Source organism: Microcebus murinus, chromosome 9 (genome assembly GCF_040939455.1).
Source record: "Microcebus murinus isolate Inina chromosome 9, M.murinus_Inina_mat1.0, whole genome shotgun sequence".
NCBI lineage: Eukaryota > Metazoa > Chordata > Mammalia > Primates > Cheirogaleidae > Microcebus > Microcebus murinus.
Window position 1 is genome coordinate 17,707,783 of NC_134112.1, and position 26,389 is coordinate 17,734,171.

General features: G+C 37.5%; 1 protein-coding gene and 1 pseudogene across 2 annotated transcripts in view; both read right to left on the reverse strand.

Annotated features, from left to right (window-relative positions):
• The window catches only part of SEPTIN7 (septin 7), a 100,025-nt gene that overhangs the window by 42,339 nt on the left and 31,297 nt on the right, over positions 1-26,389 (reverse strand). The window contains exons 1-2 of one of the 2 annotated variants that reach the window (XM_076006314.1): positions 22,675-22,771; positions 20,329-20,431 (exon numbers count right to left, since the gene is read on the reverse strand). In XM_076006314.1, coding sequence (XP_075862429.1) covers positions 20,329-20,338 — 10 coding nt within the window. In that variant the 5' untranslated portion in view covers positions 20,339-20,431; positions 22,675-22,771. Of the gene's footprint in view, positions 1-20,328; positions 20,432-22,674; positions 22,772-26,389 lie in introns of those variants that run through there. The other variant, XM_076006315.1, reaches the window with a different exon arrangement.
• On the reverse strand, positions 20,749-21,452 carry LOC142872900 (large ribosomal subunit protein eL21 pseudogene; annotated as a pseudogene).

Here is a 26,389-nt window from a genome sequence, read left to right on the forward strand (position 1 = left end):
AACGTTTCTTCTCCCAGACTCAATTAGAAAGGCCAAATCAAAGAAAAGAGACCTTAATTATTTTTTCCTGTAATTTAGAACTTGACATTTAATTTTTAGAATAACTTATTCTGAAGTAATTTCTATTCTCTTCTCAATTGCAGGTCCCCAAAGAAACAGGAGGTTTTAACACAAACTTAGAGGAGAAATAAGGAAAGTAACCAAGACTATCTCCCACCTAAGGTTCATGGTGTGAGACAATAAGATCCTCCCTTGAAAGAGTTACATGCTATAGAAGAAATGGTCCTCAAGGGGCCAAGTTTCATTCAGGATAAGGAAGTAAAAGGAATGCATACCAAAAAGTGGTTAAAAATTCAGTCTACTTTTTCTGCTTCTGCATGTAAGGAGCCTGGAAGTTACCACTTCATCGTAGTAAGTATTAATAAAAAGCTGAAGAGAACAGACTTGGAGCCACAAGAGGTGAGGACACAGAGCAAACCACTGCTCTCAAGACTGGAGGGAAAAACAGGCAAATACATACAGAGAGCCACAGCTCACATGAACAGAAACTGAGGAGTGTAAATCACCTGGGGAACCAATGCTAAGGTAGGAAAACCTAAACTCTTTATTGGTGAATTACTAGAACTCAGTGCAGACAACTCAAGAGTTAAAAACTCCAAGGTTATGGAGGGGCACATTTTGGTGCATTTTACCTCCAGGAGCATGACCAGATATTCACAGTAAATATTAGAGAGAAATTTCCTTCAGCTTCCAGAAGTGGGAGGGGAAAAGAACCAATTCTGAAATATGTCAGAGCACTCTCTTCTTCTTAACAAGGCCTGCCCTCAGAAGAGCCTAATATGCTGGGGTATTATCAAAGTCTAAGTGATCTTGGGAAAGGGAAAAACTCTAGCCCATGTTAGTCATTCTGTCCCACCTAAAGGAAAAAAAATTGAGAAATACTTGGAAGTTCACAGTTCAGGAGCTCATTAAAAGACTGAGACCTAATCATAAGAGTATAAATGCTTCCCTTCCTCCCCCACCTCACCATCACATTACTAATGGCCTATGTATAGCAGTTTCTTTACCCAGTACTTCACGTCTTTCTGGAAAAATTTACAAGGCATAATAAAAGGCAAAAACATAATTTGAAGACACAAAGCAAGTATCAGAACCAGAGATGGCAACAAATTTCCAACAACTATGATTACTATGCTAAGAGCTCTAATGGATAAAGTAGACAGCATGCAAGAACAGATGGGCAGTGTATACAAAGAGATGGAAATCCTAAGACAGACCACAAAGAGATGCTAGAGATCAAAAACACTATAACAAAAATGAAAACTGCTTCTGATGGGCTTTATTAGTAGAATGCACACTTGAAGACAGAATCTCTGCACTTGAGACATCACAATAGAAAACTCCGAAACTGGAAAGCAAAGAAAACAAAGACTCAGAAAAACAAATAATATCCAAGGGCTGTGAGACAACTACAAGAGGTGTGAATATGAATAATGGGAATACCAGAAGGAGAATAAAGAGACAAAGAAACGTAAGAAATATCTGAAACAATAATGACTGAAAATTTTCTCAAATTGATGTTAGACACCAAAGCACACATTCAAGAAGCTCAGAGACACCAAAACAGGATAAATGTCAAAAGAACTACAATGAAGTATATGATTTTTCAATTACAGGAAAATAAAAAATAAATTAAAAATCCAGAGGGGGAAAAGCACCATACCTATGGAAGAACAAAGATAAAAGTAACATCTGACTTCTCAGAAATCACATGAGTAAGAAGAGAGAAGAGTGAAATATTTAAAGTGTTGAGAGGAAAAAAAAACACTAACATAGAATTCTGTACCCTGCAAAATTATCCTTCTACAGTGAAGGAGAAATAAAGACTTTGACACAAAAAGTAAGGGAATTTGTTGTCAGTAGACATGCTTTGCAAGATATTAAAAGAAGTTCTATAGAGAGAAGGAAAATGATGTAGGTCAGAAACTTGGATTTACATAAAAAAAGAAAGAGCACTGAAGAAGGATTAAGTGAGGGTAAAAATAAAAGCTTCTATGTTTCTTATTTTTCATTGATCTAACAGATAATATTTTGTCCAAAATAATACCAACCATGTATTGATAATATATGCTTATGCGTATATCTTGTGTTGTATATGTGCATATATATATGCTTATTTATGCTTAGATATAAGTGAAATGAACAGACAAATAGATCAGGGGAACAGAATAGAGAGTCCAGAAATAGATAAGTCAAACTAATCTTTCACAAAGGAGCAAAGACAAAAACAATGAAGCAAAAATAGTGTTTTCAACAAATGGTGCTAGAAGTAGACATCCACAGGCAAAAAAAGTGAATCTAGACACAGATCTTATATAATATGCCCTTGGCAAAAATTAACTCAAAATGTATCACAGATCTGAATGTAAAATGCAAAATTCCTAAAAGATTGCATATGAGAAAACTTAGAAGACCTTGGGCATTGAAATGACTTTTAAAATATAACACCAAAGGCACAATCCATGAAAGAAATCATTGATAAGGTAGACTTCATTAAAATTAAAAAGTCCTGCCTTGTGAAATACAATGTGAAGAGAATGAGAAGACAAACCACAAACTGGGAAAGAATACTTGCAAAAGACACATCTGATAAAGGACCGTTATCCAAAATATATAAAGAATTCTTAAAGTTCAAGAAAACAAACGGCCTGATTAAACAGTGGGCCAAAGCCTTAACAGACACCTCATCAAAGAAGATATACAGATAACAAGTGAGCATATGAAAAGATGCTCCATCTCATTTGTCATTAGAACAATAATTGAGATATTTCTGCATACCTTTTAGAATGGCCCAAATCAAAACACTGACAGTATCAAACACTGAAAAGGACATGAAGCAACAGCAACTCTCATTCACTGCTGGTGGGAACGCAAAATGGTACAGCCACTTTGGAGGACAGTTGGTGGTTTCTTATAAAACCAAACATACTCTTACCATATTATCCAGCAATCACAATCCTTGATTACCCAAGTAAGCTGAAAACTATGTATGTCTAAAAACCTACACATGGATGTTTATATGTTATGTTTATTTATAATTGCCAAAACCAAGATGTCCTTCAGTAGGTGAATGGATACATCCAGGCAATGGAATATTATTCAGCACCAAAAAGAAATGAGCTACCAAGCCATGAAAAGACATGAAGGAATCTTCAATGTATGTTACTAAGTGAAAGAAGCCAATCTGAAAAGGATATATACTATATAATTCCATCTATATAACATTCTAGAAAAGGCAAAACTATGGAGACAGTAAAAAGATCAGTGGTTACAAAGGGGTGGGGGAAAGAGGGATGAATAAGTAAAGTCAGAGGGTTTTTAGATCACTGAAAATACTCTGAATGATACTATAATGATGTATATACAACTTCTTAAAGAAAGGAGGAGACATCTCATTGGTGACTTGGAAAGGAGCCTTAGGTTGTGCTGTGGACCCAGGTTTTCTTTTCCCTTATACCAACATTTTCTATTTGCTAGATATGTGAACAAAATTCACAAGATCACAATCAATAACTCACAAGTAGGGTCCCATGTAGAGAAAAAATTCATAAACACTTAACCAATAAAGATTTCCTTTAGTAATAATTTTTCTTTTACTTGCCCTAATAAAGTCTATATGGAAAATTGAGGCTGGGTGTGAGGGATGCCACTTGTAATCCCAGCACTTTTGGAGGCCAAGGTGGGAGGATCGCTTGAGGTCAGGAGTTCAAGACCAGCCTGGGCAAGAAAGTGAGACCCAATCTCCAAATTTTTTTAAAATTAGCAGGGCGGAAAACCGCATGGAGGGAGAAAATGGCGGAGAGGTAACCCCGCAGAATCCTGCTCCCAGAGAAGGAGGCACAGATCCTGGTCTCCTGCACGCTAGTGGATCTCCCCACTACAAGGACAGCATCAAGAATCCACTGAGGTTCAGCACGGAACTCTCATAAAAGGAAAAACAAGGTGATCGGGAGATAAGATAGTGTTCTCTGGAGAGTGCAAAGCAAACAATAGGGCACGTGGGAGGGCGCCGGCCCACCAGGCCAGGGGGTGAAGTGGGATCAGACCCACAGGAGAACTCCTTGCTTCCCCACTGACCTCCACACCCACCTGGCCAGGGACCTGTCTGACATTGGTGCGAAATCCCGGCAGGAGAAGAGGGTGCTGGAAAACACGGTGATCTTCCCTGAGCCCCGTCCTAGGATGGCTCCAAGACGGGAGGAAACTGAACTGAGCTGAGAGGGGAGGCAGTTAGATGTCTTGCCTCTGGTAACCAAGGGGACTAAGTGGGGGCCTCTAAGCTGGAACTGCCCCAAGCGAATAAAACCACACAGGGCGGGTCAGTAAAAGCGAGGGCTCTGGCTGAACAGGCGGTCGGGCAGGCGGCATAGAAGAGGCTACAGGGCGGGAGTCCTATTGACCCAGGCTCCCAACCCGGCACCTGCTGCACCCTAAACAGTCACCCCCAGTACTGGTGCCCTGCGAGTGAGCAAACAGTCGCCATTGAGGGGGTCCACAGCCCAGCTGTCATACGGTGAGGTGGGCAACCCCCCCCCCCAGCCCAGAGTCACTCCAAATTTGGCCCCTACACAATCTGCAATCCGCTTGCCAGGCTTGGCTCCATCAATGAACTACTGAGAAGTCTAACAGCCAAGGGGAGTTACAGCCACTGGGGCACCACGGTGCAGGGCAGACTGGGGTGATACCTCTTCCCCCCAGCGCGCATCTCTCTTGCCAAAAGTGGTAGGCTCCAACCCTGGAGGTGGGGTGAGACAAGAAAACCCATTCTCCCCCAAATCTAGAAAGAATCCCCTGAAACTACCCCCATCAGGGGAACCTTCCAAGTGTGGTGGAAGAGCTCCGCCAAGTGGCTGATCAAGAAACTACAAGAGAGGACGCCTGAGCTCCAGCAATTAATCCAGATAGGGAGGGACCAGTGTAATTCAAAAAATCAAACCGAAAATACTCCCCCTAGGAGATACACCAGCTCTCAAGAAATGGAGTCTGAACAAACCCAAAACACTAAAATGACAGAAGAATTCCAAAATTGGATTGTAAGAAAGCTCAATGATATGCAAGAAAAGATGGATAACCAACACAAGGAAACTACAAAGAAGATACAGGATTTGGAATAAAGATTCACTAAGGAAATCGAGATCTTGAAGAAGAATCAATCCGATATCCTGGAAATGAAGAATTTATTCAGGGAAATTCAAAACTCAGTGGAAACCTCAAAAATAGGGTGGACCAAACAGAAGAAAGAATCTCAGAGGTTGAAGACAACTCCTTCAAATCAAATAATCACAGAATTAGAGCAGAAAAATAAGAGACATGAGCAAAGCTTACAAAAATTGTGGGATTACACGAAGAAAAATAACCCGCGGGTCCACTGGATTCCGGAGGAGGAGGAAGAAATAACCCAAGGGTTGGATAAGCTATTTGAAGAAATAAGTGAGGAAAATTTCCCAGGTCTAACTAGTAACCTGGAATCAGAAATTCAAGAGGCCTTCTGGGAGATATAATGCAAACAGGAAAATACCACGGCATGTAGTCATCAGACTGACCAAAATATCAACAAAAGAGACCCTCCTACAAGCTGTAAGGCAAAAGAAACAATTTACATACAAAGGAAAACCGATTCGAATAACGCCAGATTTCTCAACTGAGACAATACAAGCAAGGAGAGACTGGGGCCCCATTCTCACTCTTTGGAAACAAAATAACGCCCAGCCTAGAATCTTGTACCCTGCAAAACTAAGCTTTATATTTGAAGGAGAAATTAAGACATTCTCAGATAAGCAAAGTCTCAGGGAATTCACCAAGACAAGACCAGCCCTACAAGAAGTACTCAAAACAGTGTTACGCACGGAACACCATAATAAAAACTCACGAATATAAAAAAAACCAAAACCCAAAGATTAAAGGCTAGACATTACAATGGCTCAAGAGAGAAATCAAAGCAACAATATCCAACCCAACAGAATGAACAATAATTTACCTCACCTATCAGTACTCTCAATAAATGTGAATGGCTTAAACTCACCACTCAAGAGACATAGGCTGGCTGAATGGATAAGAAAATACAGGCCAAGTATCTGTTGTCTTCAGGAAACACATCTAATTTGCAAGGATGCACATAGACTAAAAGTAAAGGGGTGGAGATCAGTATTCCAAGCAAGCGTAAACCAAAAGAAGGCTGGTGTGGCAGTTCTAATCTCAGATGATTTAGTTTTTAAACCAACAAAAGTAGTGAAAGACAAAGTTGGTCATTATATAATGGTAAAGGGCACAGTTCAACAAGAAGAGATAACAATTTTAAATATATATGCACCCAACTTAGGTGCACCCAGATTCATAAAGCACACCTTACTGGATTGATTAACAGCAGCAATTTTGTTACAAGCAAATTGATTAACACCAACTCCATAATTACCGGAGATTTCAACATCCCACTGACTGAACAGGACAGATCCTCCAAACAGAAAATTAATAAAGAAATAACAGACTTAAACAAAACTCTAGAACAATTGGGTCTGACTGACATCTACAGGATATTCTACCCAAAACCCACTGAATAATACGTTCTTCTCTCCAGCCCATGGGACATTCTCTAAGATTGACCATATTCTAGGACACAAAGTAAGCCTCAAGAAATTTTAAAAAATAGAAATCATACCATGCATCTTCTCAGATCACAATGGAATAAAAGTAGAAATCAACCCTAACAGAAACTCACATTTCTACACAAAAACGTGTAAATTAACCTCCTACTAAATGATTACTTCATAAATCAAGAAATCAAGATGGAAATAAAAAAATTCATTGAACAAAATAACAATGGAGAGACAAGTTATCAAATCCTCTGGGACACAGCTAAACCAGTATTGAGAGGAAACTTTATTTCCATAAATGCCTATAATGAAAAGTCAAAAAGATCACAAATTGACAATCTAATGAAACGACTCAAAGAGCTGGAAAATGAGGAACAGACCAACCCCAAACCCAGCAGAAGAAGTGAAATCAACAAGATCAAATCAGAACTAAAGGAAATTGATAACAGGGAAGCTATTCAGGAGATTAATAAAACAAAGAGTTGGTTCTTTGAAAAAATAAACAAAATTGACACGCCATTGGCTAGGCTAACGAAAAGCATAAAAGAGAAATCTCTAATAAGCTCCATCAGGAACAAAAAAGGAGATATCACAACTGATTCCAAGGAGATACAAGATATAATTTACGAATACTACAAAAATCTTTATGCACACAAACTGGATAATGTGGAGGAAATGGACAAATTTCTAGAAACACATAGCCTCCCTAGGCTCAACCAGGAAGAAACAGAATTCCTGAACAGACCAATATCAAGAGCCGAAATAGAAACAGCAATTAAAAATCTCCCTAAAAAGAAAAGCCCCGGTCCAGATGGTTTCACACCCAAATTTTACCACACTTCAAAGAACTGGTGCCTATTTTGCAGAAATTTTTCCACAACATCAAGAAAAATGGAAACCTCCCCGACACCTTTTATGAAGCGAATATTACTCGGATACCAAAACCAGGAAAGGATGCAACAAAAAAAGAAAACTACAGACCAATATCCCTAATGAATATAGATGCAAAAATTTTCAACAAAATTCTAGCTAATCGAATCCAGATGCTTATCAGAAAAACAATCCATCACGACCAAGTGGGCTTCATCCCAGGGATGCAGGGATGGTTCAACATACGTAAATCTACAAATGTAATTTACCGCATATACAGAAGCAAAAACAAAGACCACATGATTCTTTCAATAGATGCAGAAAAAGATTTGACAAAATTCAGCACCCATTCATGATACGAACACTTAATAAAATAGGCATAAAAGGGACATACCTAAAAATGATACAAGCCATAAATGACAGACCCATAGCCAACATCATACTGAATGGGGAAAAATTGAAATCATTCCCACTTAGAACTGGAACCAGACAAGGCTGCCCACTATCTCCACTTCTATTTAACATAGTGCTGGAAGTCCTGGCTACAGCAATCAGACAGGAAAGTGGAATTAACGGTATCCAAATAGGGGCAGAAGAGATCAAACTTTCACTGTTTGCTGATGATATGATATTATATTTAGAAAACCCCAAAGATTCAACCAGGAAACTCCTGGAACTGATAAATGAATTTAGTAAAGTCTCAGGATACAAAATCAATACACAGAAATCAGAGGCATTCGTATACGCTAACAACAATCAAATTGAGAACCAAATTAAAGACTCAATACCCTTCACAATAGCAACAAAGAAATTAAAGTACCTAGGAATATACTTAACCAAGGACGTAAAAGACCTCTACAGGGAGAACTATGAAACACTGAGGAAGGAAATAGCAGAGGATGTAAACAGATGGAAATCCATACCATGCTCGTGGATCGGCAGACTCAACATCATCAAAATGTCTATACTACCCAAACTGATGTACAGATTCAATGCAATACCTATTAAAATCCCATCAGCATTCTTCACAGATACAGAAAAAATAATTTTATGCTTCGTTTGGAACCAAAGAAGACCCCGCATATCAAAAGCAATTCTAGGCAACAAAAACAAAATGGGAGGTATTAATATGCCAGATATCAAACTATACTACAAAGCTGTAGTAATTAAATCAATCTGGTATTGGCACAAAAATAGGAAGAGTGACCAGTGGAACAGATCTGAGAATCCTGATATAAAACCATCCTCATACAGCCATCTAATCTTTGACAAAGCAGACAAAAACATACACTGGGGAAAGGAATCCCTTTTCAATAAATGGTGCTGGGAAAACTGGATAGCCACTTGTAGAAGGCTGAAGCAGGACCCACACCTTTCACCTCTCACAAAAATCAACTCATCCTCGATAACAGGCTTAAACCTAAGGAATGAAACTATTGGAATTCTAGAGGAAAATGTTAGAAACACTATCCTAGACATCAGCCTAGGCAAAGAATTTATGAAGAAGACCCCAAAGGCAATCACAGCAGCAACAAAAATAAATAAATGAGACATGATCAAACTAAAAAGCTTCTGCACAGCCAAAGAAATAGTCATGAAAGTAAATAGACAACCTACAGAATGGGAGAAAATTTTCACATCCTACACATCCGATAAGGGGCTGATAACTAGAATATACTTAGAACTCACAATAAACAGCAAGAAAAAATCAAACAACCCTATCAAAAAGTGGGCAAAGGACATGAACAGAAACTTTTCAAAAGAAGACAGAAGAATGGCCAACAGACATAATCAGGGAAATGCAAATCAAAACCACAATGAGATACCACTTAACTCCAGTGAGAATGGCCTTTATCAAAAAGTCCCCAAACAATAAATGCTGGTATCATGTGGAGAGATAGAAACACTCTTACACTGCTGGTGGGACTGCAAACTAGTTCAACCTCTTTGGAAAGCAATATGGAGATACCTTAAAGCGATACAAGTGGATCTACCATTTGATCCAGCAATCCCATTACTGGGCATCTACCCAAAAGACCCAATGACACTCTACAAAAAAGACACCTGCACTCGAATGTTTATAGCAGCACAATTCATAATTGCAAAGCTGTGGAAACAACCCAAGTGTCCATCAATCCAAGAGTGGATTAATAAAATGTGGTATATGTATACCATGGAGTACTATTCAGCTCTAAGAAACAACGGTGATATAGCACATCTTATATTTTCTTGGTTAGAGCTGGAACCCATACTACTAAGTGAAGTATCCCAAGAATGGAAAAACAAGCACCACATATACTCACCAGCAAACTGGTATTAACTGAGCAGCACCTAAGCGGACACATAAGAACTACAGTAATTGGGTATAGGGCAGGTGGGAGGGGGGCGGGTATATACATACATAACGAGTGAGATGTGCACTGTCTGGAAACTCAGACTTGTAGGGGGTGGGGGGAAGGGCATTATTTGAAACCTTAAAATTTGTATCCCCATAATATGCTGAAATTAAAAAAAAAAAAAATTAGCAGGGCGTGGTGGCACACCTGTAGTCCCACCTACTTGGGAGGCTGAGGCAGGACAATCGTTTGAGCCCAGGAGTTTGAGGTTACAGTGAGCTACCATCACAGCACTGTATTCTAGACTATGTGACAGAGTGAGGCCCTGTTTCAAAAACAAAGAAAGGAAAAAAAATGAAAACTAAAAAACACTGCCAAATTCTGAACATAAATACCCTCAGAGAGCAATGTGAAACACTATACAGTTGTCCCTCAGTAGCCATGGGGGATTTGTTCCAGGACCCCCTAGGGTATCAAAATCTGCAGATGCTTTAGTCCCCTATATAAAATGGCACAGTATTTGCATATAACCTATATACATCCTCCCATATACTTTATATCATCTCTAGATTACTTCTAATTACCAAAAATAGGCAAATGCTATGTAAGTAGTTGCTATACTGTATTATTTTTTAATTGTATCATTTCTAATTGTATTTTTTTTTTTAATATTTTTGATCCACAGTTAGTTGAATCCATGGATGTGGAACCTGTGAATAGAGAGAACCAACTGGACACTGCTTTACATAAAGCAGTGTGAATGGGCACCAAAAGGGAATATACCATGTTTCTAATAGTGGTTATTTCTAAATGGGAAAGGTTATGAAACACTTTAATTTTCCCTCTTTGCATATCAGTTTTTCTACAAGGAATATAAATTATATAGTTTTAAATTTTAACTTTCAATTTTTTAAAGAGGTTAATGATGTGTTATACTACAAAGATGTCAAGAAGAATGTCTGAGAACAAGCTACTTGCAAATATGATGATTAAGAGTATTGGGATCCATTTGATCTGATGGATTGTAAAGCACTGTAAAAATAAAAAAAAATTAAAAATAAGAAATTAAAAAAAAGTATTGGGATCCTTTACAAAGATGAAGTTAGAAAAATGAGTAATGAGTTCAATAAAAGACTAAAGAGTAAATGAAAAGAAAGAATAAGGCACAGGCTATTGCAAATGCTGGCAATGAGGATAGCTGTATCACGGGGATTCTCAAGTCTTGGCAGTACTGACATTTTGGCCTGGACAATTCTTTATTGTGGGAGTTGTCTTCTTAATTGAAGGATACTTGGCAGCATCCCTGGCCTTTACCCACTAGAAGCCAGTCATCAAGCCCTCCTCTCCAGCTGTGTCAATTAAAAATGTCTCCAGAACCTGACAAATATCCCTGAGGGGCATTCTCTGAATTTTGAATCTCTGAATCTTCTAGCACTGAAATGCTATGTGTCAGAAATAGTGACACGACAGCCAACAAGTTATAAATTCTTCTGTGTGCCAGGATTTCACACAATTTAATCTTTATAACTCCATAAGGTAGATACTACAAATTAAGAGCTCCTATTCAAAATGCTTGAGACTAGAAGTGTTTTGGATTTTTTTCAGATTTTGGAATATTTGCATTACTTACTGGTTCAGCGTCCCTAATCAGAAAATCTAAAATGCTCCATGAACATTTCCTTTGAGCATGGTTTTGCACTCACAAAGTTTCAGATTTTGGACTATTTTGGATTTCGGATTTTCAGATTAAGGACACTCAACCCGTATTATCATCACTACCATTTTACCTACCATAGACCTTAATCCAAATTATCTCAAACATTTTCTTTAAAAGTACCCCTAATTGAAGGAGAAAGTAGCTGTTTAAATGTCAGAGTAGTCCATTAGGTTAGAGTTTAACCCTTTGCACTTGCTTGCTTTTTTCTCGATTCCTTTATTCTACTCGGGATTTAATTTTTTAAATACCCCAGATTTTACAAAGTACGGCAGTAGAATAAAAAACTGGAGTTACTTTTCATACAAACTTATTTATTTGGATTTTTTTTATATTTCAAATTATTGATACATTCAAAGAGTAATTTTAATCTCTATATAATTTTTGCTAACCACATCGAGTCCGAGTGCAAAGAGTTAAAATTTCTTTGGAATCTTTTATCGCAGTTCCACCAATAAACTGGTTTTGTGACTCTGGGCAAGCTGCAACTCTAACTCAATGCCCTCATCTATGAAATTCAGATAACAGTAGTAGCTACAATACCACAGAGTTGTTGTGAGGGAAAAAGTGATCTTATTTGAACCACACCTTGACACAGTGGACACCTGAATATTAATAAGGGGTGGTTCCAATGAAAAGTATTTTATTACCATTCATGTTCTCTCACAGAAAAAAGGACCCTAGTACAACTACTAAGAGTAAGAGTCAAAGGTAATCAACATTTGAGACAGAAGGATAGAGTAGAAGGGTAAGATTGGCAGCATAATGACACTAAAGGGTGCTGATCTCAAAATAAATAAAAAGGAATGTTAAAAACAGTGAGGCTGTGCATGAGTTTGAACATTAAATTATTAAAGTTCTATTCACATTTACCAGAGTAATATTTACTTCCATATCAAAATGCCTGATATCCAATAAGACAAAATATAGTAGCCTTGTTCAAATACTCTCAAAGTGACTTACACTATAACTGCTACTTGCTCATTGAGTTTACGAAACGGAAAGGAGTAGTGTCATTAATGCAAAATAACAGAGAACTGTAATCAGTGCTATCAACTCAAATTCTACTTATACAGAATTTGTGTAAGTAACCTAAATCAAGTTTACCTCTACATTATTTAGGAAACATTTAAGAATAACAAATTTGAGAATAATATATATCCTGGTTTAAGAAAACAAAATTATTCAAGAAAAGATAAACAGAGTATCTGTAACATTTTATATTTCTTTACAACTAATATTTTAAATTCTGAACAATCTGTTGACCCAAATTAATGTCTACCTTATATTTAGACTTTGAAATGTCTTTTTATATGTTCTGCAACAATGTCATTATCACTCTCTTATTTTACTGGATTTTAAGGGGAAATAATTGAATTTAATATTTTTTCTGTCCTTATTAAAATATGATAATAATTACAATAAGATGTTAAGTACTTTGTAAAAATTGTGGAATATGAGTAATTAACTAGAGTCTATAACACATGTACTTGAACATAATAAGAGCAAAATAACCCATGAGTTCTAGTCCATAAAGGTGACGTTACTTTCCATCGTCATTCAAGAATGTTAAATTTCAAGCCAAAGAATAAAACATTCATGAAATGTTTGTCCATAAGCTTTCAAAAAGTCACAATAGTATTTATTTATAGTACTTAAGGTCAGGTTCCTTCAGGTCCTTGGGCTTTACATCCTTTAGGATCCTATGGGATTTATAATAAAAGAATCTGAAAAGTCCTACGATTAAAGACACTTGATTATCTTTGTTTTACTCAGCATCTCCTCCACTTTGCAGCAATGTCTTATTAGGTTATTAAGAATGAAATGTCTGATTTCCTTAAGTACTAAGTTTGACATTCGATATCTTTGACATTTCCAGTTTTATTTTTATTGTGAAGGTACATCCTCATTCTTTTAAACACGTGTGTTGGCTTGTGATTATCTTTCAAATTTTTTTAAGAGCAATTTTTGTGAAACCATGAAGAAATAAAAAATTCATGTTATTTTTGAATATGAGTTCTATTGTGGAGCAAATGCAGTGCAGATACCTCAAAATATCAACAAAGTGTTTAGGAAGGATGTGGCTAATGAACACATAATAGTTTGAGATATTCCTTTGTGGTGACTTGAATCTTTAAAATAAGCCACGTGGGTGACCTGAGACCAAGGTGGATAACGATGAGCTGAAAGCTGTAGTAAAAGCAAATCCATCTCAACCTGTGCGTGAATTAGCAGCAAGGCTTTATGTTACTATTCTAACAATACTGGACCACTTGAAACAAATTGGCAAGGTAAAGAAGCACCGCATGAATTAACTAAGTGTCAAAAGAGAAATCATCTCAAAGTTCGTCTTTATTTGCTGTCACGACATAAAAGGCAACCATTTCTACACCATATTGTTTCCTTTGATGAAAAATGAATTCTTTTGGACAATTGCAGGCACAATGGTTAAAGATGAAGTGCCAAAACACAGTTCAAAACCGAATATTCATCCAAAAAAAGTTAACTGTGTTTGTTTGGTGATCCAGCACTGGTATTATCCACTACGGCTTTATGAAACCTGGTTCAATCGATTACAATGGATGTCTACTGCAAACAACTGGAGGAAATGATGAAGATGTTTGTGATTAAGCAGCTGAGATTGGTCAACAGAGACAGGCCAATCCTCTTGCAAGACAATGCTTGACCATATGTCACACAAACAACGCTGCTCAAACTGTAGAAGCTGGACTTGGAAACTATCATCCACCATGTTCACCAGACCTTGCACCAACTGACTACCACTTCTTCCAGGCTTTGGACCACTTCTGGCAAGGAAAAATACTCAGTTCTCAACAAGCTGTGGAAAACACCTTTTGTGACTTCATCACCACTTGCTCTCCAGGCTTCTTTACCGCTGGCATAAACCAGCTACCCTTAAGATGGCAAAACTGTGTCAATAGTTTAGGCAGACCCTTTGATTAATTTGTACTGCTTCTTGTTTGAGAGATAATAAACTACACTTTTGATTCAAAATCAGACATTTCATATTTAATGACCTAGTATTACTCTCCAGATTTTCAGGGAATAAAATAGTACCTGGCACTTTATAGGTGATCATTAAATTTTTATTAAATAAATGAATGGGGAATGCAAAGATAAGATGTAGTCTTGCCCTCAAAAATCTCAAGTATGTTAGGAGAAACAAACAATCATAAGACAAGGCAGAATTTTATGAAGACCATGAATGAAGACCCAAGAGCAAAGGAATTTCAGAAAACTGAGAAATCACACCAGCCAGATGATGCCACTGCACTCTAGCCCAGGCAACAGAGCAAGACCCTGTCCCAAAAAAATAAAACGAAACAAACACACAAACAAAAAAGACTACGATATGTTTCTATACTTAAAGAGTTATCACTGGGTGACAGATGTCAATATTTATTTTCATTTTGCTTTTCTTCATTTCCTATGAAACATGGTAACTATAATAAAAGCATTTTTAAAATATGCAGATGAAATACCTGGAAGGAATACACAAAATTAAAATAGTGCATATGTAGAGGGGGGAAATGGGCATTTATTGAAACCTTAAAATCTGTACCCCCATAATATGCCAAAATAAAAAAAAAAATAGTGCATATGTGGAATTATGCGATATTTTTCTTTCTAAACTTTCTCTTCTTGGTTAAATTACTTTTTAAAAGTAAGATAAAATTCACCATTTTAAAGGGCACAATTTGGTGGTTTTTAGTATATTCATAATGTTACACAATCTTCATTGGTTAAATTACTTCTATTATTAAAAGTAAAATAAAAACATAGAACTCAGGGAATAAATTTTAAAAACATTACTCCCAGTGTTTCAAGTAACCATAAACATATCTTAAAGATACCACTAAATACCCAATAGCCCACATACAAAATGAACCAATATTCCCTTTCATTTTTTTTCAAATAACTCTGGATGTTATTATATCAATTCAAACACCAATAGGTGGTGGGGGGAAATGAAAACCATGACAGTCATGGTATATCCTATCATTGATTAAATATCTGCTATACTTTCTCTAATAAGGCACATACAAAAAAACACATTATGATAAACTATGAACCCCCCCCAAATGGCTAACCCAACATGTTCTAAGCTCTCTCCCACTGGAAAAAATAGAAATTCCTATCTGTAACTAAAGACATTTGGTACAGGTTAACACACTATGACATATCATTAAATATAAAAAAATTTTAAAAATCTCTACCACAAATATTTTACCTAGCTCCAGATTACAGATATGATTAAATTTTAGATTTAAAGAACTCAATTAGGTTTAATACCACTGGTTTTTAAAAAATATTTCAGGTCACATAAAGCAATCTACAGTCTTCTGAGTTCTACCTCCCTGATGGATTCTGGTAAAATCAGGATGTTACAATTAACATTTTATTCTCCATAGTCGAATCTAATAAAGGAGCACACTAAGGACAGTCAAATTCCAAGACAAATAAGTTAAACAACTTCACTGAATAAAGACTTAAGTGTCTTCATTATTTGATATACCTGAAATTGGGTTTTTTTTTTTTTTTTTTTTTTTTGAGACAGAGTCTCACTCTGTTGCCCAGGCTAGAGTGAGTGCCGTGGCGTCAGCCTGGCTCACAGCAACCTCAAACTCCTGGGCTCAGCGATCCTACTGCCTCAGCCTCCCAAGTAGCTGGGACTACAGGCACGCACCACCATGCCCGGCTAATTTTTTTGTATATATATATTTTTTAGTTGGCCAATTAATTTATTTCTATTTTTGGTAGAGACGGGGTCTCGCTCAGGCTGGTATCGAACTCCTGACCTTGAGCAATCCGCCCGCCTCGGCCTCCCAAAGTGCTAGGATTACAGGCCTGAGCCACCGCGCCCGGCCTGAAATTGGGTTTTAAACTAAATTTTTAAATAAAGATTCAAAATCAAGAATTCTGGCCGGGCGCGGTGGCTCACGCCTGTAATCCTAGCTCTTGGGAGGCCGAGGCGGGCGGATTGCTCAAGGTCAGGAGTTCAAAACCAGCCTGAGCAAGAGTGAGACCCCGTCTCTACTATAAATAGAAAGAAACTAATTGGCCAACTGATATATATATATAAAAAATTAGCCGGGCATGGTGGTGCATGCCTGTAGTCCCAGCTACTCGGGAGGCTGAGGCAGAAGGATTGCTTGAGCCCAGGAGTTTGAGGTTGCTGTGAGCTAGGCTGACGCCACGGCACTCACTCTAGCCTGGACAACAAAGCGAGACTCTGTCTCAAAAAAAAAAAAAAAAAAAAATCAAGAATTCTAATCTCCCCATCATGGTGGCAATCAGTCTCCAAACTCCAGACTAGTCTATCTTTCCAGCCTTATTTCTAATTGTAAAGTCACATCTTAGGGGGCAGATCCAAAAGTGAACATGCAGTGACAATCTTGAAAATCCCTTATATTACCCATAAAGCACAAATTACATATATGCTAACAACCTGTTTTAATAGGTAACAGTTTCTTTGAGCACTTTGCAAAAGTGACTCATTTAATTTAGATGTTATATTGTCACCAAACATTCAGCAAGGTGAGACACTCACACTATCAAAGTATATGGAAGCTGAAAATGACCAGGGAAACAGCAAATTCACCTCTCCCACTTCACGTCTCTATAGTCAGTCCTCATTCAGGGGAATGGCAGAAATAAACTTGCTCATACCATCTGTGGTGTTATGATATATATATTGGTTTTATATATGTAATATGTTATGTATATGATATATAACATATATATCATATCACATATATGATATATATATATAGCCTATATATTGGTTTTCATCCAAGGTTCCTAGCTTATAACTCCCATAGTCCTTGTTATAATGTTGGGGCACTTTAGGCCTCAGGAGGCAGGGCTCAGGAGATAGAATCTCTCTCTCTTTGCCTTTTCCTGTCTTCCTTTCACCTGCCTAGGGCAAGAATCTAATCTGCTTGTGGGTCAAAAGACCCTCATTCCAGAGGGTCCTGCCTCATACCCTGGAGAAAGGAATGCTACAGAGAGAGGCCAGAAAGAATCTGAATGGACAGGCCTTACTGGGTTTAGATCATGTGTTTTTTGTCCATTCACATTTCTATATGGTTGTCAATCATACCTATGTAATGAAGCCTCCATAAAAATCCAAGAGGACTGGGTTCAGGGAGCTTCTAGATAGCTGAACACAAGATGTTCCTGGAGAGTGGGATGCCCAGGGAGGGCGTGGAAGCTCCGCATCCCTTCCCCTATACCTCACCTAGGCATCTCTTCAGATGTATCCTTCATAATATCCCTTACAATAAACCAGTAAAAATAATTGTTTTCCTGAGTTCTGTGAGCCACTCCAGCAAATTAATCTAACCCAAAGAGGGAGAGGGTCATGGGAACCCCAACTTGAAGCTGGTGAGTCAGAAGCTCCAGAGTCCCAGACTTGCAATTGGTGTGTGTGTTGGGGGCTGGTGGGGGAGAGGGTCGTCTTGGGTTCTGAGCTCTCGCCCTGTGTGATCTGACACTATCTCCAGTTAGTCCTGGAACCGAATTAGAGGACACCCAGCTGGTTTCCACTGCTTGGTGTGTGGGAGAAAATGCCACATTTGGTCATATAAATCCGCTTCCGTGTTGACTGTTACAGAGTTTAGAGGAAAGCACGGTTTGTGGAGTGTTTTTCCCAAAGCACTAATTTCTCTAGTTCTCATTTGTTCTCTCTCTCATTTTTTTTAGGGAAAAAAGAACATCTACTTGAATTCATTTAAGTTCAAAGCATATTGTTAGTAGATGCACTCTGTTAAGCCTTGCACTATATCTAGTATCCTCAAATGAGCCTCCGCATGGTGCTTAAGAACATACCAGACTAAATGAGAAGGACTGGGTTTGGTTCTGGCATCTGCTAGCAATGTGACCTTGGGCAAGGTAACCTGATCTCTCTATGCTCCATTCCCTCATCTCTAAAATGGGATAACAATACTTGCTTTTTAGGGCTGTTACAAGAATTGTATGAGTTAATGTCCATAAAGTACTTAAAAGATTGCTTGGCACATAAAAAGTTATGTGTTAGCTATTATTTTCCCAACTAAACTGTTCCCTTCAATCTCCACCCCAATTCTACTCTTCAGAAGTCTGCCCTAATACCTCCTCCACAAAATAAGGCACTAATAGTCTCCAACAAGAGGCAAGCTCTCCTATACCCTTAAACTTCTATGGCTCTTAACTTTTTGTATGATTCTAGTGACTCATATTTATTTCCTGGAAATGTGACTATCTTTTCATAGGTAGCTTATCTTGTCATATAAATTATAAGCTCCTTTAAGAAAGAAAACATGGGAATACACACCAGCTCCTACTTTCCATGGGTTAAAATGTCACCCTACCAGCTCCTTGCACATGTTTCAGTTGCACACGTGTGGACCCCCAGTGCCATGCTTGCAGTGCTCCATTCTTGGAGCCAAATGCTGTGTGGGAGGTGAGAGACTCAGAGGGGCACGAGTGGGTGCCATGAGGTTGCACCTGCATGAAGGCAGTCAGAGCCCACCCAGCGGTGGCTGCTGCAACTGAGGCTGGGACAAGACAGGTAAGGCCACCGGTATCGGAAGTGGCATCCACCAGCCATCTGATCATCAGCCTGCAAGCTAGATATACTATGCTTCTATTCAACCAAAGATAGGCAAAGCAACCAATTCTGTCAGACATCAAGTTTCCAAACTTTGTACACTATTTTAACTATGTGAACTATTATAATGCTTTCAGCTTCCAAACAGCTAGAAACTGACCAACAAGTAAAATATTCTGGTCAATAGATAAAATACTCTATCTCTCAATGAAGGAGTACTTCATAGCTAATACAATTAACTAATTCAAAACCAAAATAAAAGACCAGATGTTGGAATGTATTTAGCAAAAATTAAACACTATCTAAAAAGTCCAATATCAACTCAATTTTCTTTGTCAGGGATAGTTAATCCACTACCTTGCCTTTCACCTTCTTAAAACAAGAGAAATATAAGAAAGTTACATCATACAGTATTGATGACTTAGGTTCTAAAGTTAGCCTATATGAGGTGAAAATATTGTATACCACCTTCAAGAATAAGACTGTCATTGAAGATTACTAATCTTACATGTTGTAAAGGTATAGTGTTTCTTTATATATAATGATGATGTCAACCTACAGTCAATATAATCCTTAACAGTTTCTTCAAATAAACTATAAGCAGGGTATGATGCTCATAGGATAAAACACAAAAGACAAGACAGTGAACAAGGAGAGTCAAATGTCACTCACTACAGTCAGTGCTCATACACAGTGAATAGAATTTTAAGAGTAATCAATTGCATTATGATCCTTTACCCCATCTTTCTTTTTAAAATTCAGAGCACCTTAAGTTAAATGCTCTTGTGATACTTCACTCTAGCATATAAACCAGAGAACAAAATTATCCTAGAGTAATAAATAAACACCAGATGCTATTTCCTTTTGTAGGATTATCTACTGAAGAAAACTTCTCTGCTGCTCTACTCCACTATTATTACCTACCACTTCTGAACTTTTACTTAGTTTCCACCATAAAAAAGAAGTCAAGAAAATATACAAATCCAATCATGCAACCAAGTTAAATTTAAAAATGTATTTACGTAATAAAAGAAAATACATGATCACTGCAGATATTTGGGCTATTATTTCTTAAATTTATTCAGAGTTGATTAACAGTTTAAAACTTAGACCAAAATTCCATTTGAGTGAGAAATCATAGCTTACCTACTACCATAAGTGTGAATTCAAACCCTCTCTTCACTGATTTTCTGTATACTTGATTTGGGAGATTGGCAAATCCCACATAGCCTTCAAGGTTCTTCTGTTGCTGAGAAAAGCAAAAAGGGCAAGTTATTATGTTATCAACAACACTATTCTGTCACATATTTCAAATTCCCTTCATTGTCCTATTTTTTAAATTATATGAACTATTATTCATAGCAAATCAAACTGCTTTTAAGGTATTACCAATGAAAGTATTAGTTTGGTTAACTGCTTATAAGTTATAATAAGATTCTGACCAACCAACTAAAACAAAATAACAAAGGATTTTTCACTATGAAAAAATTCAAATCCCCTTAAAATTATATTAAGAACCCTTTCTCATTATCTCCCTTGCTCTCACTGACTAATTACCACAGGCATGACATTCTTTTTTTTTTTTAGAGTCCAGCAGCTTTTATTAGGTTTGTCTCCTATACCATGAATTCATAGGGAATAGATTCTGGCAGCTCAAGGTCCTTTCTTTGCTTCTCACAGGTGTGCTATACCTATTACTCCATGAATTCACAGGGAACAGGTCCCAACACCTCAGGCTCCTTTCTGTCGCTTCTCACAAAGTGTGAAACACCTATTATGCCATGAATTCATAAGGAATAGGTTCCAGCAGCTCGGGCTCCTTTCCATTGGTTCTCACAAAGTGTGCTTCTTGTGCTTCTCTGGGTGGAGCAGGCTGTCGTTTCAGCTGAACCCAGGTACCTTTCTCTTTGGCTTCCTTCTTTTTCTGATCATTTTCCTTCACACGCTTCAAGAAGTTATCTCGGCTCTTAGAGTGCTTAATGTGCTCGATACGTACATTAATCCTCTTGGCAAGAATCTTGCCCTTAACTTGTTTATTTACAAAAATTCCAACAGCATGCCGTGTAACGTTGTAGACTCTTCCAGTTTTGCCATGGTAACATTTGTGGGGCATGCCTTTTTGAACAGTACCCATTCCCTTGATGTCTACAATATCACCTTTCTTGTAGATTCGCATGTATGTGGCCAAAGGAACAACTCCATGTTTTCTAAAAGGCCTAGAGAACATGTATCGGGTGCCTCTCCTCTTTCCCTTTGTGTTCGTCATTTTGGCGAATTACTGGAAGATGGCGGCTCCAGCCGAAAGGACAGGCATGACATTCTTGACATTTATCTTCTTATTCATGAAATGAAGTCAAAATGTTGAATTAAATCAATTTTTCATAAATTCTTGAAGACTCTCATATCAATGTCAATCACCAAATAATATTTTTCAAGCTGTTATGGGAGGTCCAGTTATGTCACTTCAAGGTTTCACATGATCCTGCTGCTTCTATCTTCAAGTAAATCAGATTTATCCAGGTTTTAAAGTAAACTATAATTTTCTAAATGGTTTTTGATTCTTTGATGACTTCAACAATAGTTTCATGGGAAATTCAAGGAAATCTACTTCTAAATTGGTGTAATTAAGTCTGCTTTTTTAAATTTATCTATTGGTGAGAAATACTGTCCATAATTCAGCCAATATGAGTGAGTAGAGTTTTACTGGTTAATTTTACTTTAGAGGTAGTTCTTATTCATCATTAAAATATAATGGCAAAGGGCCAGGCATAGTACATCACACCTGTAATCCTAGCACTATGGGAGGCCGAGGCCAGAGCAACAGTCAAAAGTTCAAGACCAGCCTGTGGCGCCTGCCTGTAGTCCCAGCTACTAAGCCAGGAGTTTGAGGTTGCTGTGAGCAGGGCAGATGCTGTGAGCTGGGCACTCTAGCCCAGGCAACAGAGAGCAACTCTGTCTCAAAAAAAAAAAAAAAAAAAAAAAAAAAAAAAATATATATATATATATATATATATATATATATATATATATAAAATGGTGAAATATTCCTAAAAGGTACACATTTTTCTTAAAAGTTTTTGCCATATTTAAATTCTCATTTAAAAAAACCTCATGAGATCAAAGCATCAATTCAACATATTTGGATTTAACAAAAAACAGAAGTCTACATTCTTCACTACTATTACATACATAGCTAAATATTCCATCCATAATCTTTTACTCTTTTTTATTCATATAAACTTATTTTTAATACAAATGTCAAAAAGCTAAGTTAGCCAATTAAATTGAAAATCTGACTATAAACATGATAACTAGGAGGACTGATCAGAACATAGTATTTTAAAGTCAAATATTTGAAGGCCTACTATGAGTAGAGCTAAAAATATGTATTAAATTTAAGGTTTCCCTGACTCATAGTTCATCTAACTGTAAGTTAAATTTAACTATGACTGAAAAAAAAAAATCTTTGTATAAATTATGTAGTGTACTCACAGCTACTTTGTAAAGAACAAATTTCCATCATTCCAGTGTTCCAGATTCCAACAGAACAAATCCACAGATGAATAGTAAATGAAGAATTCCAAGAATTATAATGACACATTCAGTCCAAACAGGAGGCAAATCCATTGAAACATAGTAAAAGATTGAGAGAAAAATGAAAGTTACTTACATGTAACTCAACAAATTAGAGGTAAAGTACAAATAAACTCAGGTCAAAATTTTTTCTATAGATGTCAAAGTAATATTTTTTTTGTTAACTATAAGGCCCTGTGGATTTAAATCTATTTTCAGCACTCTCCTGGTGAAAAATAGACCAAAAAGGCTGATTATTATATCTTGCAATTGAAGTCTTATAGGAAATGGTGGAAAAGACATAAAAGTATAAAGTTTCAGGAAGGTATACATGGACCAAGTTTTAAATTCCATGAAGAAAAAATTGTAAATTTCATGTGATTTTGCTTTGTCAGTCACTGGATTGAGACAGCCCAGAACAGACAAATGCAAACATTTTAGCTAAAATCTTTTTATGCAATGCTATATTGCAAGTTCCATTAATTAAAATGAAGTCCAGAATTGGAAGAAATGTAGACTTACAGATACAGAAAAGGGAAGGAAGCTAAAGATGGTAAGCAGAAACAGATGGAGAGATAAATATGAGCTGAGAAAAAAGGCAACTGAGGCATACAGAAGACACACAATCCTTCGACAAACTGCCTGTGAAGAGCAAACATTTTTATACTGATTAAAATCTATGAGTTATATCACAACCTATTTCTAACAATTTGAGGCAGTTTTAAGGCATTAACATAGTTTTATAGTTAAAGTAATTAAATTTAATAAATAAGAATACATTTTTAAAATCAATTAATTACAGAATTATTTTTCCCATGACAAAACCCTCCAATAACTTCCCATCTCCCTCAAAAGTAAAAAACCAAAGTGCCAATAAAGGCCTACAGTGGTTCTCAATCTTAGCCGCATCTTAGAATCACCTGAGGAGCTTTTATAAAATCCCAGTGTCCTGGCTGCACCCACAAATTAATTAAATCAATCTCTGAGAGTGGGACAACTCCTCCAACTTTTTTTTTTCCTTGAGACAGGGTCTTGCTCTGTCACCAGGGCTGGAGCAGTGGTGTCATCATAGCTCACTGGAACCTCAAACCCCTAGGCTCAAGTGTTCCTCCTGCCTCAGCCTCCCAAGTAGCTTGGACTACAGGCATGTACCACCATACCTGGCTAAGTTTTCTATTTTTTTTTTTTTGTAGAGATGGGGTCTCACTCTTGCTCAGACTGGTCTTGAACTCCTTCCCTCAAGCAATCGTCCTGCCTCAACCTCCCGAAGTGCTAGGATTGCAGCCACCTCATCCAGCCCAATCAGTATTTTTAAAGCTCCTCAGATAGTTCTAATGTGAGCCAAAGCTGAAAACCACTAGCTGACAAGGCCCTGCATTATCTGGCTCTATTGATAATTCTGGCCTCATCTCTTACTATTTTTCCTCCCTTGCTCACTTCCCTTCCAGCCACAATGGACCCCAAACAATTACTCCCTAAATACACCAGGCATGCTTTCACTTCATGGCTTTTGCACTTGTTGCTTCCCCTACCTGAAACAGATTATTTTTATTACTCAAGCATTACTTACCTTCACAGAGAGGCCTGCCCCGATCACCTTATTTAAAGTTACAACCTGACTCCTCACACCAGCACTTTGCTGCTTGCTTTATGTTTCTCCTTACCACATAACTAACATACATGTTAATCATCTTGTTAATTGTGATCTTTGCCCCACCTCACCCTGCCTCCAACTAGAATGTAAGCTCCATCAAGGCAGAGACTGAATAAATTATATAAATTGTTCATCAGAAATGAAGAAGCCATCTGGAGAGTTAAAGAAGTTTCAGAGAATATAGTATCTTAGGTTGCACCATCAAGGAACCCACCAGACAAAGGCATAACAAAAATGTCTCAGAGTCTGCCCTGTGTTTCATTTATTGCTTTATCCTCAGCAACTCAAATAGTCTTTGGCCCATAGTACTATTTTAGCATTGAATTAAGAAAAGTGAAGAAAGCATTCCAGGCAAAGGAGTGGGCCCTAACATGGGGACCAACTAGGTACTTCCAGGAACAAAAAGAAGGTACGTGAACTGAAATGCAACAAAGTAGTGGACAAGGGGATAAGTGACAGGAAACAAGGTCAGGGTGGCAGGCAGGGGCCAGATCATGTGGGATTCAGCCAATGTAGGAAGTCTGGATGTTATTTTAGGCATAATGGGAAACCACTGGAGGGTTTTTCACAGGCAAGTGACCTGATTAGTGTTTTAAAGATAGCTCTCACTGCTAAGTGAAGAAGGAGCGGAAATAAGAAAACTAATAAGAAGGACACTGCAATAATCCAAGAAAGAAAGAAATATATTAAAGAATATATAAGAAAGAAATATATTAAACGAAGATGGCACTGAAGCAATGGAAGATGAGAAGGATTCAGAAGATGTTTTTAAGGTAGAGTCAGCAGGATATTGCTCATGGGCGGATGATCAGCAAAGGAAAAAGACAACTCCTCGGTTTTTGACTTGAACAACTCAATGACTAGTGATATCTCTTAAAGGAAATAGGGAGAAATGGGGTAAGAAAAGATTGGTGGTGAGGGCCAAAACCAAAGATAGCTTTGAATATGTTAAGTTTGAGGTGTCTATTATATGTTCAAGAAGAGATGTCCAGTAGACAGTTAAATACATAACTCTAGACATTTCAGGGTTGGTTGGTGCTGAAATAGAGACTTAGGAATCATGAGCATGTAGATACTATTGAAAGGGGATTGGATTCCCAAAGAGAGACTCCCAAAAAGATTCCCAAAAAGAAAGAGGTCCTGCCAAAACCCTGGAGCACTACAACATTGAGAAGTTAGGCAGAGAAAGATCAGCCAGTAATGTAGGAGAAAAACAAAGACCATCTCAAGGATAGAGTAGTCACTCAACTGTTGAATATTACAGAGAAGTCAGATGAAATAACAAAGACATGGCAATAAAATTTGAAAATAAGGGTACTGATAATTTTTTTTTTTTTAAGAGACAGAGTCTTGCTCTGTAGCCCAGGCTGGAGTGCAATGGCCCAACCATAGCTTAATGTATTCTCAAATTCCTAGGTTCAAGTGATCCTCCTGCCTCAGCCTCCCAAGTAGCTAGGACTACAGGCATGTACCATGATGCCCAGCTAATTTTTTTTATTTTTTATTTTGTAGAGATGGAGTCTCGCTATGTTGTCCAAGCTGGTTTCAAACTCCTGGTCTCAAGCCATCCTCCCACCTCAGCCTCCCGAAGTGCTGGGATTATAAGCATGAGCCACTGTGCCTGGCCTACTATTAATAGTAACTTAACAAGAGAGGCCTTAGTAACACAGTGATGAAGAAGAGTACCTCGTTGATTTGGAGTAGACAATTTACATATAACTATTGTGACAGAATAATTTTAAATAATTTTAAACATTTTACTTGTCAGTTCTCACATATGACTGATTTCTCAGAGGGAGAGAACCATGTCATATTCATCTCGATATTCTTAGCAAACTGCTGATGCACAGTAAATATTCAAAAAAGCTGAATGAGTACACTCTTTCGGGAAAATTTCTTCTGAGGAAGAAACTTTTCTAAAGACAAAAGATTGGTTTGGCTAGTGTTGTAGAACAAATTATCCCAGAATTCATATACAAG